This window comes from Liolophura sinensis, chromosome 8 (assembly GCF_032854445.1).
Source record: "Liolophura sinensis isolate JHLJ2023 chromosome 8, CUHK_Ljap_v2, whole genome shotgun sequence".
In the NCBI taxonomy this organism is placed as follows: Eukaryota; Metazoa; Mollusca; class Polyplacophora; order Chitonida; family Chitonidae; genus Liolophura; species Liolophura sinensis.
Genome location: NC_088302.1, coordinates 14,775,191 through 14,795,271, shown reverse-complemented (window position 1 = coordinate 14,795,271; position 20,081 = coordinate 14,775,191). Strand labels below are relative to the sequence as shown.

The following is a 20,081-nucleotide window of genomic DNA, read 5'->3' as shown; positions in this document are numbered from 1 at the left end:
GATAGGTGTATGTGGACTGCTCCTATGGACCACATTTTCCTTGTGCCCATTAATATAATTAATCCATCCTTCCTCAAATTCCATGTACAATATATCTCATAGCCATAGCTCTGCAGTTATGTATCATTATATGTAAGAGAGGCTTTACAGTTACTTTTCTTTTATTTGGCCATTGACGATTACAATGCCTTGCATGTAAGTGTTGGTTTTTATGCTTCCTATAGGCATTCACATGTGTCCATTTCTTAAGCTGTGGTTTTGAGATGGAAACACCTAGGTCTGAAAACTTTACCATCTTTACATGCTTTATTTACAGAATTTCATTATGTCTCTTAATGAAAAAGCTCCAAGAAAACTCTCTTTAGCGTCATCAACCAGAGTTTTAATCACACATTTAGGCACTGTGTATAGTTTTCATTGTTGATGGTATTATTATTATTAGTGGCCAGAATCAGCTGTATGTATATTTATATGTGGATGTAGTCTATTGTTTGTTACCTTCTTTTCATTTACTCAATTACTCACACTTACTATTACCAGGCCCCAGAAGGAGAATCCCAGCCCAGCACAGAGGTGGATTTGTTTGTGTCAACAGAGAAGATCATGGTCCTGAACACAGACTTACAGGTAAGACTGGTGCAAACTATTTCATTTTGGTTTTGCGATTTCTTACCAGTGATACTTATTCTAGCCTAAGTTTAACTCTAAATCTGATCTCCATTTATTATTCCATCTATATTATCATTTGTGCAACGGTGAATATCAGGGTGTTCATTGCAGAGAAAAACATAATGTTCTTCATAATATTTCTTACAGTGTAGTAGTGCCTTTTAAATTAAAGTGTTGTTAGTGCATGACCTTTAACTCATGACCAATTTATTGACCTTTAACCATTGACCAGTATAATGACCTCTAACTAATGACCAGTATTATGACCTTTACCCAATGACCAGTATCTTGACCTTTAACACTTGACCAATTTATTGACCTTTAAACAATGACCAGTATAATGACCCATAAACTTTGACCAGTATTTTTTTTTAATCAGTCAAAACTCCTTGATTATCAGTAGGAAATACAGTATTGCAAAGTGAAGTTTAAATGCTGTAATCATTGCTTTAGAGAAAGATCAGATGAATATCTCTCTCAAGGCTGTAAAATTATCATTTTTTTTTTTTTACCATATATAGTGTATTTCATTTATAGTGTACAGTATGTCGTTGCAAGAATCTCAGCTTATTGGTTTTTTTCGTCCCCACTTTACAATTCATGAGGTAGATTCGTATACATAATGTATTTTAAAGGAAGAAAATTACTCTATTGAAAATTTTTGAAGAAATATGAAATTAATCTCATTCAGAGTTATTAGTTTTCATATCATTGGTCCAGATTCATTATTTGTTTGCTTTTCATTTCTTCCTATTTTTTCATGATTTTTTACGTTGAACATAAATTCATTTTTTACCAAACTGGAACTTGCAATATTTCAAATTAATGTTGAATGTAAGCATAAATCAAATGAATAAAATCAAGTGGGGGATCGATTTGTTTATTTGATTGGCGTTCAATGCCATACTAAGTGGGGGATAGGTTATTGGAATGGCAAGTTTATGTGTAAACTTCCATGATTTGAATTTAAGATGAGAAAGTTCAGCACCGTGGCACTAGGCTGACTCAAAACTGGCACAAATTTGACATAAACAAGTAGTTTATCAAAGCAAGTGGAGAAGTTTTGAGCTTGGTAGTTTTGTGTCAGGATGAATTTGTCTGGCAGTTGGTCCCCAGTTCACTGTTTGAGTAGATTATGAGTAATGTTGGAGATGGACAGTTATTTATGGATCAATATGAGCAGTTAGGTAAAGCCAAGTCTTTGATTCATGGCGAAGTGACTTTCCCCATCCTTGTTACGCAGTTCTTATCTGGCAGCAGCCATTATTGGAAATCAGGCTGAGTTCGAACAATGTTGGGAATACGCCGCCTGCAATTGAACATTATTTGGAGGCTATCGGATATCTCTGATGCGAGCTAATTCCTGCGAGCTAGATGGGATAGTTGCTTCATTAAGGGTCGTTAGAGGATGGCACATGCTCAGCCGGTGTGAATAGACCATCTGTAGAAATAGATTTGGGGTGGAAAAAAAATAGTAGGACTGTGTGCATCTTGCCGTTGGCTGACTGTGATATCTGAGCATAACGTGACAGGGCTACCCTCAAGACACAGGCCATCATGTCACTCTGGCAGGAAACGCTTTGGGACGCGATAGGAGAAATTGGTTTCCTTCAACAGCAAGCTTCTGAATACCTACTAGTCTGGAAATATATTAACTTGCGAGATGAGCTGTCTTGAATAGCATTGGGGAAGTTTGAGCTTCCTGTAACTGTCAGCGAGAAGGAACACAAAACTGTTATATTGATCCTGTATGGCTTGTAAAGAAATCTCCAAGGATGCCTCCCCTCCCAAACACCTTCATATTGAAGGTTGAAGATCTCCACTTCCCACCCAGAGAGCTGATTCTTATTCCACCAACGTTTTTAATAAACAAGCTCTCTGTGGTAAACCTAAAGAAATCCATTAAGGTCTATTTTCTTGACACAGGAAACTCATTAAAATCAATATCTGTATGCTAATTATAGCTGATCACCCTTGTTATGAATCAGGTTTTAACTCTTTTGTCATTGGGAGTCCGTGTTTTGTCTAAATCTGACAAGTCAGGCAATCATGTTACCGTTCAAACTGTTTCCTTTCAAGGAAGACATGAGTTAACCCCGAATGAATGCTTCTTCTCAGAAATAAACTGACACATGTTCCTAGGGATTGAGGCTTATCTGTCAGACAGAATTAGATTCCCAGAGGGACCTGCCATCTAAGAACCTTTTTATATGCAAATTGTATAAATACATCTAGTTGGGAAGTGACATTGTTTTTGTAGTGAAATGGTGACTTTTTTTGGTAAAAAAGGAAAAATGTTTGTTTTGTGTGTAAGCTCGGTAGCAAGTCTGATTTAATGTTGAATAATGGTGGTGTGAATTTGTTTTTGTGGTAGAATTCCAGTTTGCTATTTTGTGTAATTTCATATGCTTGCGTAATGATTATGACACATTCTGTAGGTTGATATACATGTATGTAGGTGTCTGAAAGTGTTGTACCTTCAAACATTCTTGCAGAAGGTAAACTGACAGAACTGTGGTCCTGGCAGTGGCATTGATTTGTTGTTTTACAAAATGGTTGTCTTGTAAACAATTAAGATGATAGATTTAAGGTCACTTGAGACATTGTTGCCTCACTGAAAGGTTTAATTAAGTTTGCAACACTGTGAAAACAACAACATTTCATTTAATTGGCCTGATATTAGCTGTTTTTGTGAGTGGGAAATGTTTTTTGCTGCCTCTTCTGTTTAATCAGGTAGACAGTTTTACAGGTGTGATAATTCTTCCCAAGAGCGTTGTTGTGGGGTCCCATTTCAATTTAAGGGAATGTCAAGATTCACTTAACTAAATTGAAGCCAACGCAATTATTCTAAGTAACCAAAATTCTATAACAGTAACATGTTTATGTTGTCTCTGAGCATTCACATCTCTGGACTTTGTTCTACATATATGGGATTTTTGTTGTATATATGAAAACTGTTTTTGTAGGGAAGAACTTTTCCAATGGGTAATACGTTGGCAACATGTCTTGTGACCTAATAAATTGTGCCACACAAATGAAATGGCAATTAAAGGTCAGCATAATTCCTTGTTGCATCATTGTTCAGTCCAGTGGTGTGACCACTGGAATGGTCACACCACACAGACAGAGTGGAATCATATTTTTTTCCTTTTATCTTTAATAGAGGCTTGATACAAGACAATTTCAAAGTGAACAAGATTATTGTTACGTTGCACTGTTTTTGCCTGGTTTATCAATGCTGTTTCACTTTGTTCAGATTGGAACATATTGCAACAATGAAGGTTGACCATGCAAACACTTGTCACTGCATACATTTACATGTAGATGGCATTTCTTGTGGCAAACTGCCTGTTGTCTGTGCATATATATGACAAGCCTCTATTAGAAATATAATCAAAACTTTCTTCGATCTTCTTGCGGTTGCTTTGTTTCCTGGCGACATCTGTTCGTGGTTTCCTGTTCTTCAGTTTCCAGACACAATGGGGCTTCGTCATTGGATCGTCCAGAATGAGCTGGCATGAAATGTGAAAGGATCAGTGGTGGAACACTTCTTATTGTTACTGTAGAAAACATAGCCTCTTTGGCTGGCATTTACTTCTGTAAATCTGTAAGGTTTTAGCTCAAATATTTACTTCAGCTTTTCCTTTGTTGTCTTTCTTCAGATAACCATAATCCCAGATGTATTTGTATTAAAATGTTTGGTACAATCATGATCCTTCTGTCAAATATAAAACAGGGAAAAACCAATGAAGATAAATGGTCTGTGACTTGATCTGTCCAAGTTGCAGGATTTTTTTGGGCGCAAGGACAAAAGTAGTATTACTATTTTGAATGTTTCATTGTCATGCATGTAGAACTTGAAATGATTTATCTGGAAACCTTGATCCATGATTTGATTCACAAGATTATAGACAGCAATTTTTACAGTATGCACCTGAACATTACCTGGGCCTGTATTGATTGGTGGCTAATGACTACAAAGCTTACCTGTCTATAACCATTGATATGGCCTCTAGGGGTCATACCTGTAGCCTTTTGATCTCTGCCAGCCTTTGAAGGTATGAATGGATTGAAACTTGAGAAAGAAGCCGCTCTGGCCATGGGGGATGGCAGTCAGAAGTTATTGATTTACCATCAATCCGTTTCTGGCTAATCCATACTAAGGGAATCGAGCCAAGCAGAAACACAGTGATTATGCATGGCCCCCTCGATGTTGTCACTGCTGTAAGCTTTGTGTAAATGCGGCTGACTTCACCTGCTCACTGTTCCTCAATCTCTCCTGACGTCTACCTGGCTTCTTGACTTTGAACTAATCAACAGACTTTCCACGTCAAGTAAAGCCTTTGAAATGGTTAAATATGGATGAGGAGATAATCATGTGTAATGTTCTGAAAATTTGGCTTATAGGATTAAACAGCCTGGAGAGGCAGAAATGGAACAAGAAATCTCCATATATAAAGTGCCTTTCATCGCTTCATTCTTTAAGGCATCAACAAATTAGGATGTAGAGTGACTTTTCCCTGGCTTTTGAGCTCAGTTTGTGGTTGATTTGATTTTTACATGTACAGTGTATGTACATGTTTAGTAAATGCTGAAGTCACTTTGCATATCAGATACGAATATGAAAATGCCCACTGGGATTAGTGTGTATTGGATATAAAGCAGAGGGTTTAGAATATCTTGTCAACACACATCCGTACATGATACTTTTATGTTATGTAAAATGCATTAAAAGACAAACTGTGCTTAATGTATTCTAGGCATCAGCAGAGAGGATGTTCTGGGTTAATAATCACAAGATGGATTTGCAAAACAACATTCTACACAAACCACTAAAGAACTAAGAAAGTATATACAGTAAGAAATTAGGATGGATTTATGCAAAGAAGCAGTTCGCAGTTTTCTATGCTGATTGGAAAGACCCAAGGAATGTTTTAAGCAATGGAATTAAAGCAGTATCTGATTCATGTAATGGAAATATATATTCCCGTTGCACTTTGGTCTCAATTGTTTATTTCGCATACGGGAACTATTTGCTGAGCATGCAACCACAGGTTTAACCTATAATGAAGTTGTATGTTTGTTGGAATGTATACTTTGAAGTTGTTTAATTGCACCTTTGGAGGCTTGTCTGGTAACTGGCAAGGTTCTGTGGTTTCTTCTGGTACACTGTCTGGTTTTCCCCATGGCTGTGTAGTAAGGCTGTAATTAGAATTTGGCTTCCCGCCTTTTTGACAACACTGATGTGTTAGGTTTAAAGACTTTGAGGATGAAATTCATCATGAGTGATTGATATTAGGTAGGGATGTTGCATATGACTATGTTCGTATTAAGTTGTACTTTGTCATCATGATTACTAGCTTGCAGGTGGAATGATATTTAAAAAGTTATTGAGGATTTACAGTAAAATTAAACGAGTTAGTGTGATTTCATAGCAATTAAATGATGTTTAGTCATAAAAGTAGAGGTAGTAGGCTTTTCATATTTTGCATACCTCTAGAGTATAAATAGCAGATTAAGTAGCAGTTATATGTTCTTAAATGTACCTTTCAGACTGTCTTTGAATGCAGTGTTTCCAATGTTTTGGAAACACAGATCTTAGTTAAGTCATGTGTTGAGTAGACACCCACAGCTTGGTAATTCAATGCTTTCTCAGAAGTCCTCCCTGGGGCTATAAAAGTTCAGTCCTAATGTGAACAGGGGAGTGAAGAGAGAGTGAGGGTGAGTCACCACCTTGGACAGTCATCAGCTTGTCTGGTCACCCAGATGGCAGCAATACATATCACTCACTCTGATTTTATGTTTGGGTCAGTTATTTGCCTACAACCTAGCATCCCCTAATGTTAATGTTATCCCCAGGCAAGGCTACAACTTCCACCATATCCATGAGTTATCATTGACTGTGTCAATTTGGTATATAAATAAAATTTTTGTTTCACAACATCCAAGCTGGTTGTAATTTTCTATGCAGAAGTTTGAAAGATTGATAGAGCAGACTGGTGTGTATAGACAATAATAGGCCTTTGGGCTAAATGTCTGATGGAATAACACTGGAAATGTACTCAATAATTCACTGAAAACTGATGCTTGCTTGTAAACCCATTAATTCCAACTCTTCTTACAAAAAAAGGAAACCAAAAGAGAAAAAAAAAAAGGAGAAAAACTCCTAAATGAATTTACCAATAGCATGATATATAGTGGAACCTAATGTGGTTGGCTGCGTCCCAGGACATTTAGGAACCAATTGGTGAAGAGGTCGTGGAAATGGCTCTTGTTTTTACTGACATTTTCACAGAAATAAATCAACAGGAAGTGGTGAATTTTTCAACAGGACCTCAGATGGTTTGTCTCAAGGCCAGTCGTATTTTTGTGACAAACTGCACCCTGAGGCCTACTGAAAGAATCTTTTCTTTTCGGTCTAAATCCATGCCACCTGGCTTGCCATGAGTGTTTTTTTTTTTTTTTAGGGTTTTTTTAAATTTTTTTTTCAAGAATTGAGACTTAGAAAATGGTTTCTGACTTATCGCTTACACATGTAAGTAATCTGGTGTTGCCAATCCTGTCATTGCCTTTTCGTGATTAGCTTGGCATGTCTGTGTACTTCTGCATATATAATATGGTATTATGTAAGAAGTAAGACGTCCATACAGTACGTGTAGGCACAGGAGAATTATAGCTTTTGTTATTTAGAGACCTATAATACATTCATATTGTCATTGGCCTTGGTTACTCTGCTCTTCAGTAGGAGTACTAAAAATACAAGTGCCCTTTTGATGATCTCCCTTTAGAAAGCTCACTTTCTAAATTAGAAGTACATCATGAATCAGTATTCAGGAATGTTAGAGGATTTAATTGGTCAGATTGACGTCGATATTATGGCATTGCCCCAGCCCAACAATGGTGTATGTATTATTTATAGTATAGAACTTAGAACAAGTAATCACAAGCTGTTTGTTCGTTTTTCGACGACACTTCTTGGACAGCAACAACATTTTGAGGTTAATTTAAAATGGCTGCAATTGTTCATTGACCAGTATCTAAGAAATTTTTAAGGAGTTTGAAAGAGAATCTGCTTGAACTGTTCCCTTTCTTTGTAAGTACAGTGCTGAAGTCAATGATAAAATAATGAACATATAACACAGTCTTGGTTCTTTGTTTTGGAGATATGCTGGTATATCCATGGAGATGTATTAACTTGACCTTGTAGGCATATGAAAGCCACAATTTGAACTTATATGGCTTTTGATGTATTTTACAAGGCGTAGAACACTGTTGACAAAACTACTGTCAACAACAACAAATGACTTGCAATATTCAACATTTTGGTTTTATGTAAATCTTGTCAAGATTTAACGAACAATTAATGTCCTTGAGACATATACATATTCACTATACATGCACACTGGAGCCATCCTAATACATACTGTAGGAAGGTCTGCAAGCAGCCTGTGAATGGTCGTCTGTTTTCCTGTTCTCTGAGAAGTTTGCTCCCACCATATAATGTTGATGTTAACGATGTAAGCTTAAGACTTTTGGGATGGCATGTCATTGTGCAGTGTTGAATTCTTGTACTTTGCTGTGACATCAGCAACCAGTTTTTGTAGCCACATTTGAAGTGTACATAAAGTCAAATATAACGTTTGCCTGAAATGAAAGGCAATCAAGAACTGTCAAGAAATATTTTAAATTATTTTTTCACTATTTTTTTCCTACCATAAAATTCCACAATGAAAAATGGGGAAATTCTTATGAAGTGGTCTAATACATGTAAGACCGTCATAATTCATCTTTCTTTATCCTGTTTAAATGCATTTTATGGTACAGTCAAAATTCTAAAAAATATGAACATAAATAGTTCAAGGAAAAATGCTCACTTTAGAAAAACATTACATCTAGGTTTATAGTACCTGCTGTATTTAATATGCAGAACCTTGTAGTTAATTTAGGGTTTTTCAAGGTGTTCTAATATTCTATCACAAATGTGTTTCACCAATCTTATTACTAAAGCCACCACCATTACATTGAAGAAATAAATACACTGTGAAGAACCATAATGTAAGCTTGGCTCTTTAACACAAAGAAAGAAGGGAATAAATTGGCCAGTTGAAGTGAATGCCTAAGTATCTTTGACAATCTGCCATGGCCTTGAGGTTGATGCTGTTGATATCCAGTTTGGCACTAAGAGACTTGCTTGGATTTTGATTCTAATAGAAAGCGTGACTGGTATGAATATCTACTGGTTCAGTGGTAATTTAAATGTCGCTCTAGATGCGTAGGTGTGACATCTTTAGACTGCTTCTGGCTTAGGGCAAAACCTATGAAAACAATGTATCATGCAAGTTCATGTTGTGTATGCAGTAGAACGACATTCGTTGTCTTCACAGTGTAGTTTGATCTGGCAAAATTGAAATCTTAAATAACACTTTATCTTATTAAGAGGTAAGCAAAGTTGAAATTGTTTGCTTTCTTTACATTGATATTTTATGGAATATATTAAAATTAGTTTTGTTTGTATTCAGTTAGGAATGCCAGTACACTGTATGGTTGATGTCCCATAAAAACTATTGCAACCGTAACTGGTGAGTCCAAGCATGTAGTGCTGTAAAACAGCAATCCAGTCTTAACAGTAAAGTTTTCTGTGGCAAAGTTATACTGTTAAAAAGTGCTTTTGTCTCGAAAAGTGTGCAGAGCAGAGATTTGCTTTCTCTTGTAACATTGAACTATTATGTTGTGGAATATATTAACGTTAAATTTGTTTGCACTGGAGGAGGGATGCCATAATCACAAAGACCAAGACAAGGGAGTCACCAGCATGCATGCTTCTTTGGTTTCATAAGGATAGAGAATTCAAGATGTCGATTGATTGGCAGTAGTGTGATGTTAAATGTACATGTACATGACCTCATGGTGTTAATCCAACTATATATAGTTCACGGGGCTTCAATAATTCAAGCCATCAGAAAAATCCATAATGGAAACACAGTGGACAACATTAAATTGTGAAGGCTTTTTTTATGGTTTTCACTTCTCGGATTTATTGGTTGTTTATGTATCCCATGGATAGGACGTTCCAGGGATTAGATTTCATCGGGTGATCTTCCATATGTTACACAATAGGTTATCATCTTGTGGACTTGTGGTCTTAATTATTTAAACAGTACAGTTATTGCAATGAAGGGTGTATGCAGTGTTCCATGCCATCCATCCATGAAGAAAACGCAGAGGAAAATCACAATTGGGGTTAAGTTTCCAAAATCAGTGGATTAGAACTATTGATATACATATGTTCTATAGTGTATATTATTAATTTATGAAATGAACTTTGACTTGTTTATTGACCAAAGTTGATAAACATGTATACTTTAATCAGTCTAAAATCTACTTTTCTAGATTATCCATAGGCGCAATTTTTTTAGTAAAGTAAAGTAAAAGCGAGTTTTATTATCAAAACTTGAAAAAAAATTAGGGCCAATTTTTTTTGACTGGTTTAATAGATTTTGAACTTATTGTGAAATGGTGATGTTTTTGTGGGTTTTGGCCTAATCTGGTATTTGAGAATGGATGGATGTTTTTTATCCTGTGAGGCCCACTATGAGATATACACGTACATGTTAAGTATTCTGGAGCCACCTAGTGCAGTAGTATTATGTTCACAAAGATAATTGAAGTGCAGAACTGCGGAATGGCCTTTTGTGTGAAAAGCCATTAGTCAGGATTTATCTACTTCAGGAAGACCATTTGCTGAGGAGAGACAGTTGTTTGCTTGTCTCCATGGTTATGGTTCCAGATCGTTTGTATCCCTCTTGAAACAGCTGAATAATTGAGTTCAGATCAGTGTAATAAATTTGACAGATTCATGCTCTAAGTCTCTTGGATGAGCTACACGTACGCAGCAGTGTTAATATTTCATTGAAATGAAGTACCTGTACATTCTTACCTGTTTTTCTCCAAGGACATGCATAAAATTTTAAAAAATCCGAAGACAGGAATTTTGTGGATTCCCCTGCGGTTGACAATGCTTGAATGTCCATTTTCACAGTGTGTTAATTCTTGAAAACCTTTGGCACTCCAGATTCCTCAACCCATGAAACAGACTGTCATTGTAGAAGTAAAAAATTCTTCTCAGGTTTGGCATAACACAACAATCAAAGAAAATAAATAAAATACGATGTAAAAAAGAAAAACCCTTTATGTGTGAAGGTCAGCTAGGTATAAACTCTGCATACTAATCATACAGTACACTTGATTATGAATGTTAGTTAGTTTAGAAAACTTGTACCAGATAAACTAGGAGAAAGTGGTTTAAGGAGTAAATCTCAAAACAATATGACTATAAATCATGTTGTGATTTTCAGGACATGATTCAAGAATCTTGGCTCTTTGTAGAAATTGTTATCTATATGTATGTACATATACTAGTATTTCCGACATTAGTTTGTTTCTATGTCTGTCAGTTGGCAGCCAACAGATGACCCGTTGGGTACAGTATTTATCATGGCATTAATCTCAGGGATCAGTGAGGATCACATGCACTGAAGATACTTGTGTTAGAGGCCTGAAACAGGCATTGGTGGCCAGAGACCATTCTATTAAGTATAATAATAATCTTTGACCTCTCAAAGATGGACACAGATGGGATTGTTCATGTTTGATGTGACAGATAACAAGTGCCCTTTCCTTTTGTTATAATACTGACAAACTCTTCCCACACATAGATTTTTAAAATTTTGTTTGTGATTTGTTTTTCATGTTGTTTTAGTGGTTCATCATTCATTGGCATGGTAGCATTTGTTTTTTAAATACTGTTTATTGTCTTTTGGCAGCAATGAATATATATGTATGGTGAAAAGTTCTATGTGTGAAGATGTATGTTATATTTCAAGGTGCAGAGGGGTGTCCAAAAACATTCACATATTTTCCCCTTTGCATATACATGTACATCTAGAGAAAATGCTTTAATCAGATCTGTGTCATTTTAGTGGCATGCAGTTACTTGCGTGCTGTCAGTGTTTTTACACACATATATATATATTGAGATTAAAGAAGACGCAGCCAGAAAAATTCGCTAATTGGGTTTTTCATGGACATTTCCTTGACTGACATTCTGAAATATGGCTTTAGGCTCATTGGTTTTGGGTGAACAGTCAGATTAGCATTGTTCTGGCTAAGTTCCTCCGGAAATTGTACACAGCGTCTTGTGCCCAACTTGTGTGCTCTTCTAGCTGTTTCATAGAACCTTTCTAAGAGCTACATGTAGCTATGGTGTTTCTTACCTTAATAATGACAGCATGTTAGTTGGAAAAGGTGCAGATGTCCCCCTCTAATTTTTAAGATTGTTTCGTACATGTATATGCTTCAGCATCAGCAGTGGGTACATGTATGTTCACTATTATCCTGGTATGAAACTGCATCTAGTTTCATGTTCTAATTACTGAAAACATGGTGTTTGGAACTTGTACAGTTCATTATACACCACAAATCGACATTTAGGTACACAACTTTAAGTGCAGTTATGAATACGAACACTTCAATAATTCATACAATATTTTATATTTGTTACGGCCAAGTATAATAAGCTCAGGTGTGTTGTGTGTTACAGTTTATAAATCTTCTTATATAAGGGATTGATTTCTAATGGTACACATGAAGTGTGTTGAATCTGCATCGTTTGATGATTTTAGATCCCTGTTAAGGTTTCTTTGTCCAATAGTATGGATGTGGCTTGTTGATTCTACATCCTTGTAAATATTCCTTGCTGGTTTTGTGGTCTAGGTTGTCTCAGTTAAGATCCCCAGACCTTGACCAATGTTTTGAATCCAGCTTCTGCAAACTAAGCCGTGACTGAATCTTGTCAGGTTGTGGGCATGGTGCGTTAATTGGTATCACACCCCCTGGTACCTTATCCTCCACCCAGAGGCCTGATCACTGTCGTATAAGTGGAATACTGTTGAGTAAGCCTTTTGGACTAGCTGTTGAGAGTAGTGAAACACTTTACTTTAATAGGAATGATTGATTTATAGTGGAACAGAGTGTTTGTACCTTTATATTTGTCACCTCTATTGTATTGGTCACCACCTCGTTGGTATTTAATACTGTTTATAGTAATGGTATTTTCTCTTTTGTATTTTGAAAGCTGACATCTGATTTGGCCAAAAAGCTATTGTATGAAATATATTCTGGTCAGTGGTTTCTGATATGCATCATATTTTCTTATAATTTTGGTGTGACATAATTCTCAGTAATATCCACTGAAGAGTGAGAGAAGAAAAGTGGTCAGTGATCGATGCCTAAAACAAAACAGAACGTCATTTTCAAGACTGTATGCATAGTTGCAAGGGAATGTCGTAGTTACCAGAATCTGAGCAATTGTCATTTTCCTTGTGAGAAATTCAAGGTTCTCATCCATCAGCTAACTTTAATGAAATGCATCGTATATATTTGGATACAGCGGACCCTATGGCTGGGTAAGCTGATTGATGGAAGAGTTGAGCTAATTAGATCATCATTCCTGCTTTAGTATACGTCTATTAGGTTCTGCATTTCTCATCTGTCACATCACTCAGCAGATCGGCTCCATTAATGAACACAAAGCCATAAATCAGTTCAGCGGGGCCAGCGGCCACTAGGTTTATTGGCCAGTACAAATTGTATGATTTAGCGCTCCATCGTCATCCATTGGAATCTTATGATCAAAACAAGTGTTCACGTTTTATAGCGTACTGGTATGATTGGACCAAGACTGTCTAAGATATAAGCCAGTACTCGTATGCAATTTTTCAAATTTCTGAAAGTTTATAGAAATAGCATGAAAATTGTACAGTCATTGAAAAAAGCTACATCTTGTCAGTAATTTGTTGCTGATTTGAGATCGCTTTTTCAAGTAGGCCTTAATCATTTTGAGCTAAAAGAACAGTCTTAGATCTATTTAGACATTCTTGTGCACTCCAGTTACAAAAGCTGCTTAAGAATATCTAGTTTTACATTATATTTAAAGGTGCAAGTCTTACATGTGCAAATTAGAGATTAGCCTTCAGAAGTTTTTTTGTGCTTGTGTGAGAGACAGAGTTTTGTATGGGGCCTTGAAAGCCCTGGAATTTTAAAGTAACTTTCCAGTGCCTTGAAAAGGATGGAAAAACCAGGTCCTTTTGTACTTGGGTCCAGAAAAGCTTTGAAATTGAGCTTACAGAATCAATGTGAGCTACTGTAAATATTATGCTGACACTTTGGGGACATTTCATTTCCAAACGTCATTAAAATTGTTTATTTTTCTTGCTGTATACATGTGAATTGTATATTTACAAGAAGTCAGCTAATTGAGGTTATTTGACATTGCTTCAGGCTTGTATAAGTGAGGAATATTTATTCCAAGTATGGCCTGCAATATGTGAATCTTGAGCTGAAAATGCTTTATTTTGTATGGATGTTGTAGAGAAACTTGTCAAGGCTTGGTGGTTTCCTCTAGGCACTGAAGTTGAGAAACCTGTGCCCATAATACCACCTAATCTCTCCTGGTCTTCAAAGACTGAAATTATCTTAGTTACCTGCTGTATAGAGAGTTAATTAAGACCTATTGTGCCAGTTCTTGCCAGAAGCCACTAATTTAAGTCTGAAAATAGTCACGGAGTGCTTGCATTGATGTCTTAGTAAGTGTAACCTTGTGCTAACTACTATCCTACTCCATGTTTGTCCGCTAGGTACTGATGCTAGCTACTGTCAATTTAAGTTATTACAGAAGGAGCCAAGAACCCTTACTGTTCTTTTCTGGACTCTATTTCCTTGTGGCTGCTGTACAACAACAGAAAATTTCGTACAGACCTTACTGCTTATGCAAAGGTCACCTCTGTCTTGGCTGTCTGCGATAAGCACTATAAAGAGGGGCGCTGTTTAAGCAATTTCTCCTTGAGCAGTTTGTGTTGAAATCTAAACCAATTTCCCTCCCATTACTCTGGAATAGCCTCATGGCTACAACCTGATCTAGAGAGTATCTAATTACGACTAGAAAAGTGCCATTCAAAACTCTGTAATGAGGATCCTAAGGGCCAGATTTCTGACGAAACCATGGCCAGAGTCTACCAGGAAGTGTCAAGCTAACTCCTAAGTGCTACCTGCGTTTTCAAGAGAAATTTCACTGGCTGACTGAATTGGGCTGGTCTTAAGTAACTGTCCTGTAGTTTGCTTTAGGCATACTTCATACATGTATACCATGTATTTATCATACCTGTATCCCTAAGATTCCTGACATAAAATACATTTCTGAAGTTCAGCGTAGTTGTCTATCCTACATGAACCTCATCCACTACCTCTGACAACTGTAACATGTACATGTATAATGGGAGTAATGAAGTGTGAAATGTCCTTTGGCAAGATGATTGAAATCTACACATGTACCCCAAATCCTTTTAGTTCTGTTTTTTTGAGGAGTCTCGTTAAATTTCACGTGTGTATTTTTGTAGTACAGAAAGTTTCCGAAAGCATTCTTCTCTTTCTAACCATGCATTTAATCAAGCTGTTTGTTAATTGGTAATTTGAAAGCATTATTGTTATTATTATTCTGTCAGCCACAAATTAAAAAAAGAGAGAAAGAAAATGAATGAAATGAAAGAATACATTTGCTTGACAGTTTCTTTTTACAGCCTATCTCAAACTGTCCAATGAAGTCAAACTTCATGCAGAAGTTGACATAGTTGTATTATGTGTGATTAAATTTCTCACCTTTTCCCTTGGCACTGCTTCAGTTCTCATTTTGTTGAGAAAACGAATAACGGCATAACCTGGTTATTTTGCGATGATGTGGCCTGTAGGTGATATTCCTGTAACCAGTTGCCTCAAGGCGCACTGTCTTACGTCCTAACCTCTATTTTGTAGGAGATTATGATGGACCACGCGTTGAGGACAATCTCTTACATCGCTGATATTGGTGACATCTTGGTTATAATGGCTCGAAGACGAATCATTGCCAGTCCAGATGGAGAGCCACTACGCAGAAAAAACCAACAAAAGATATTGTGTCATGTGTTTGAGTCTGAAGAGGTAAGTAAATTTTGCTGTCTTGGGGGTTGGAATGTTCCATGGTGGTGTTTTTGATGGAACTGAAATACCTTAAGTTTCTTCCACACTGCCCTGGCTATATTATTACCTTGTCGTACTGTCTGGATGAATCATACTGTGATAGGTGCCTGACTCTCGAGGCTGTTAGGTTAAAGCTGAAGTGATCAGCATTGAAATCTTAGTTATACACTGAAAAAACAAAACACTTTTGCATGATCACTCATTGATTGATTGTGTAATTTAGCATGTTTGAACTGCTATGATATAGCTGATTTTTGTAACGTAAATCACCAATCGTCATTTTTCTTTGGCATCATTCCAGAGATCTAAATTTTTTTTTTTTTTTGCATAAATTTGTTTTTGTTATCTTCTGACAGATTAAAGGTTTGATGTCTGTCAGTCTATTTCAGTCATGTAGTAGATGTGTGATTATCACACCCCTTCAGGAAGTCTTCAGAGTTGTTTGGATCAACACCTAGATGTAAATGTATACTCGCCAGGCTCCTGGTTATTTCAGATTCTTCATTGTTAGCCCACACAGATTTTGTTTTAGGAGTGTGAAGGCATGACAGCATGCATCAATGTTATACATCTCCTTGCGTTTCTTGGAGCCTGGAACATACATGTATAACCTTTGAATGAGGGTTTAAATGAATTTGATGACAAAGATTCACTTCACTGTTGTTTTTTGTTTGATATTGGTTTGCTTGATGGTCTCTAAAAATTACAGATACAAACTCAGAATATTTGAAATGACATGTATTCTTTTAACATGCATGTTCATGTAGGCATTGGCATTCCATCTCTTATTCTGAAACACCCCAAAGCTTATGAGAGTTTTCGAAAGAAACATTTTATTCTAGGGCCTTGTTTTATTCTTCATGAGCTGACTTTAGTCAAAATTAAGAATTTTTTTCATGGGGCCAAGTTTTTGGTTTTAGAAGTTGAAATGTTCACACATTCATCTTAAGATAACATTGTCGGAATATTACTTTACAGGGCTTGAAAATAAGCTCGAAAATCATATCAAATTTTGACTTACATGTAAGTCAAAACTGGCTTTGTAGAATCAACCCCAAAATAATCCACATGCAGTACCGTCAGATCCTAGCCATCAGTCGTATGCCCATTGTGGTTGGATGGTCTGTGTATCATATGCCCACCATACAGTGACCCTGGCGGGACACTTCAAACATGCCATCATCAACCCATCTGTGTAGCATCGGCCCATGGTCCCCCGACAGTCTGTGCATAGTGGCGCCATGCTCAGCGTATCATTTTTTTCATTCACTTGCTGGTGTTTAATGTAACAACATCGGATGTACGCTGTAGGCCTTGTGTTATTCGCGAGATTTTCTCTCGACATTTTTGAAACTTTATGACTGATTTTGAACATAACGTGCACAGACGAGGCTGATGTTTCGTGAGAGGTCATTTTTTGGGCTGTTCTAAAGTAACAGCAAAAATTGGATTGGAATTGTGCCAATAGGTTTCTTTTTACTGGTACTAAAAATCTCCGGTTTTGATTTTTACTTTCTTTGGTGTATTTTCATAATGTATACATAGATAGGTAGAGGAATATTCTCAAAATAGGTAATACATTTTATTCAAGATTTAGGATGCATATATATATATACATATATATATAGGTCTGGGACCTACATTGCATGTCTTCATGCGTATTTAAGGCTACAAATGGTTGTGCTAGTCTTATAATAAACATGTTTTTGTGCTTATAAAATTAGTAAACAATTGGACAGACAGTTGTGAAATTTGGGGACAATTTAGGGACTTGAGATTAAAGGGAAAAATGTTAACATTCTGACCTTTATATGTGTCAGCGATTCAAATTTGATAAATTGTAGGCCTTATGTGATGTACTGATATGACTCATTACATATATGTTTTCAACAAATTTTTTTTTTTAAGCGTATATAAGCATGTAGGCTGACACACATCACACAATGAAGTCAAATATTCCAGCATAATTTTGTATCCAACATGAAATAGTGATAAATTTACTGATAAGTCAATGAACTTGAGACAGATTCCAAACTCTGAACACTGCCATGGTTGTATAGAGCCATTATGTACAGCGCAGACTTCAGACAAAGCCGTGTGTTGCATATACATAAATTTATGCCATAAATGCCTCCAAGTAGGCTTGCTATTTAATAATTAGTCAAGTAATTTGTATATTAACAAAATCCCATATACTCGAGATGCTCGTTATTTGAAACCCCCGTCCTCAAGAGAACGGTATATATAGCTGGTGAACCAAAACAGTAGAGGTCCTAAACAGTGGTGGGCGTGTCGTACGCTGACCATGGGCCGACCGTCAGCGTATCCTCCGGCCACAATGGGCGTAGGATTGATGGCCAGAATTCGGCTGTACTCTACAGGCATGTGGGACATTTAAGGATTGAAGGTCATATTTACAAGGTGATCTGAAACATGTTGAAGATTGTTCATATTGTTTAGGTCTTTCAGCCGAAACCAATTTCATCTGTAGCATAATGTGTTCTGTACATTCATGTCGATACCAGATATAGTTTCGTTCATAGATTTATTGAACAGCACCCATTCACCATAGCATTTTCGTTGCAATTGTTGTGACATTCTAGGACAAGGCATGAAAGTCAGCATGGAAGTTGTTGGCTAGGCGATTTGATGTGCCTTTGATTGTGAAAGCCGATGTGGGAAGTGTTCCAACATCCACGTCAACCTGGAATACAACACCAGTGAATGCTTCTGGAAACCAATACTTTTGTTATTCAATTTAACGCTCAGGATGGACTTCTAATTGGGCCGTGGTCAAACTGGTGTGATGGACTTGGTAAAACCAATCCATATACACAAGCTTTATAAACAGGTGCTGGTCAGGATCTGTAGGCAAGTTGTCCATTGTCTGGAAACAGTGGGTGAGCCACGCTCCAGATTGCCCTTCTGTCCTCTCTCATATTGATTAAGTCCTTCTGATGCTAGTAGTTTTGGTCAGGCATGTAGTGGTCATCTTTGTTGCTGCTCACAAGTCTTGACCCTGATCTGACCAGAGCTGGCAGGTTGATCTAATGATGATGTCTGGTACGTGTTAATTAATAAAACATGGTCAGCAGTGATTTTCTGGGGGAATACCTGACTTTCATGCCTGATAGATTCATGAACTACCAACATTTGGGAATCATTTGTATGCATCACAACTGATTCATACAGGGTCTTCAAAACCTTGAAAAGCCTGGAATTTGAAAGTGACTTTTGCAACACTTGAAAAGCCTAGAAAGTTTTTTGGTGTTGGGTCTTCGAAAATTTGTTAAAATATGCACTCCTGTGCATATGTGAAAGACTAAAAGCTCATTGAATTAAGGCCATTTTACATTGTAAGTGTGGAACATTTAATGCAAGTAGCCTGTAAATTGTCATTGAGGCTGGAAAAGCCTTGAAAAAGCCTGAATATATCAAAAGAACCTTCCACATACCTGCGTCTACAGTGATACCTCTCTCAAATTAGAGGCTGTGGATCCCATCAAAATGGTCTTCAGTTCTAATAGGTTGGTGGTATGCAAGATTATAGATGACTTTTCAAAAATCTATCCAAAAGATAGATATAGCAGACCAATAATGCTTGTTCATTGCTCATGTATAATCCACTTCATGATTAACTCAGAATGTTTTAAAATTTATTTCTTCTGTGTACCCAGACCATTGTATTTATGTTCATTTTTTAGCTTGCCTCTACGAAGTATCCTCCACATGTATAATAGGCTCTCATTCATTGATTGAAGGTTAAGCTTTGTTCTTTAGCTCTTTGGTCTAAGGTCTGGTGTGTAAATGCACATACTGAGATGGAAGGTTAAGCTTTTTTTTAGCTCTTGTATATTAGGCTATCATACATGGATTGAAGGTTAGATTTGTTTTTTGCTCTCTAGTCTGAGGTATGGTGTGCACATTCCTGGGTGGCAGGTTAAGCTTTTTTTTAAGCTCTTGTATATTGGGCTATCGCTCATTGATGGTTAGGCTTTTTGTTGGCTCCCTAGTTTAAGGTATGGTGTGTAAATGTACATTCTCAGATGGCAGGTTAAGCTCTATTTTTACCTCTTATATAATGGCAATCATATGTGGAACGTGCAGCGATAGAAAGTTATGTTTTGTTTGTGTTTTTTTTTATTTAATTTCTTTTCGCCTGTGTACATCTACAAAGGGCCTACTGATGGAAGGTTAAATTGTTTTATTGGTTTTAGTTTTGTAGGCATTGTGAATGTCTTTTAATGATTATAATTGATAGACTTCAATTCTCTAGAAATTAAGCCTCCATGCAGGACAACAATTTCTTGTATACAGGGTTTCTGTGACTATTGCTAATGAGA

The 20,081-nt window shown here is 36.7% G+C and overlaps 1 protein-coding gene across 3 annotated transcripts in view; it reads left to right on the top strand.

Annotated features, from left to right (window-relative positions):
• LOC135473760 (uncharacterized) overlaps positions 1-20,081 on the top strand; it is a 129,263-nt gene that overhangs the window by 58,720 nt on the left and 50,462 nt on the right. For all 3 annotated transcript variants that reach the window (XM_064753644.1, XM_064753643.1, XM_064753641.1), the window contains 2 exons: positions 541-627; positions 15,535-15,699. In XM_064753644.1, coding sequence (XP_064609714.1) covers positions 541-627; positions 15,535-15,699 — 252 coding nt within the window. The remainder of the gene's footprint in view (positions 1-540; positions 628-15,534; positions 15,700-20,081) is intronic.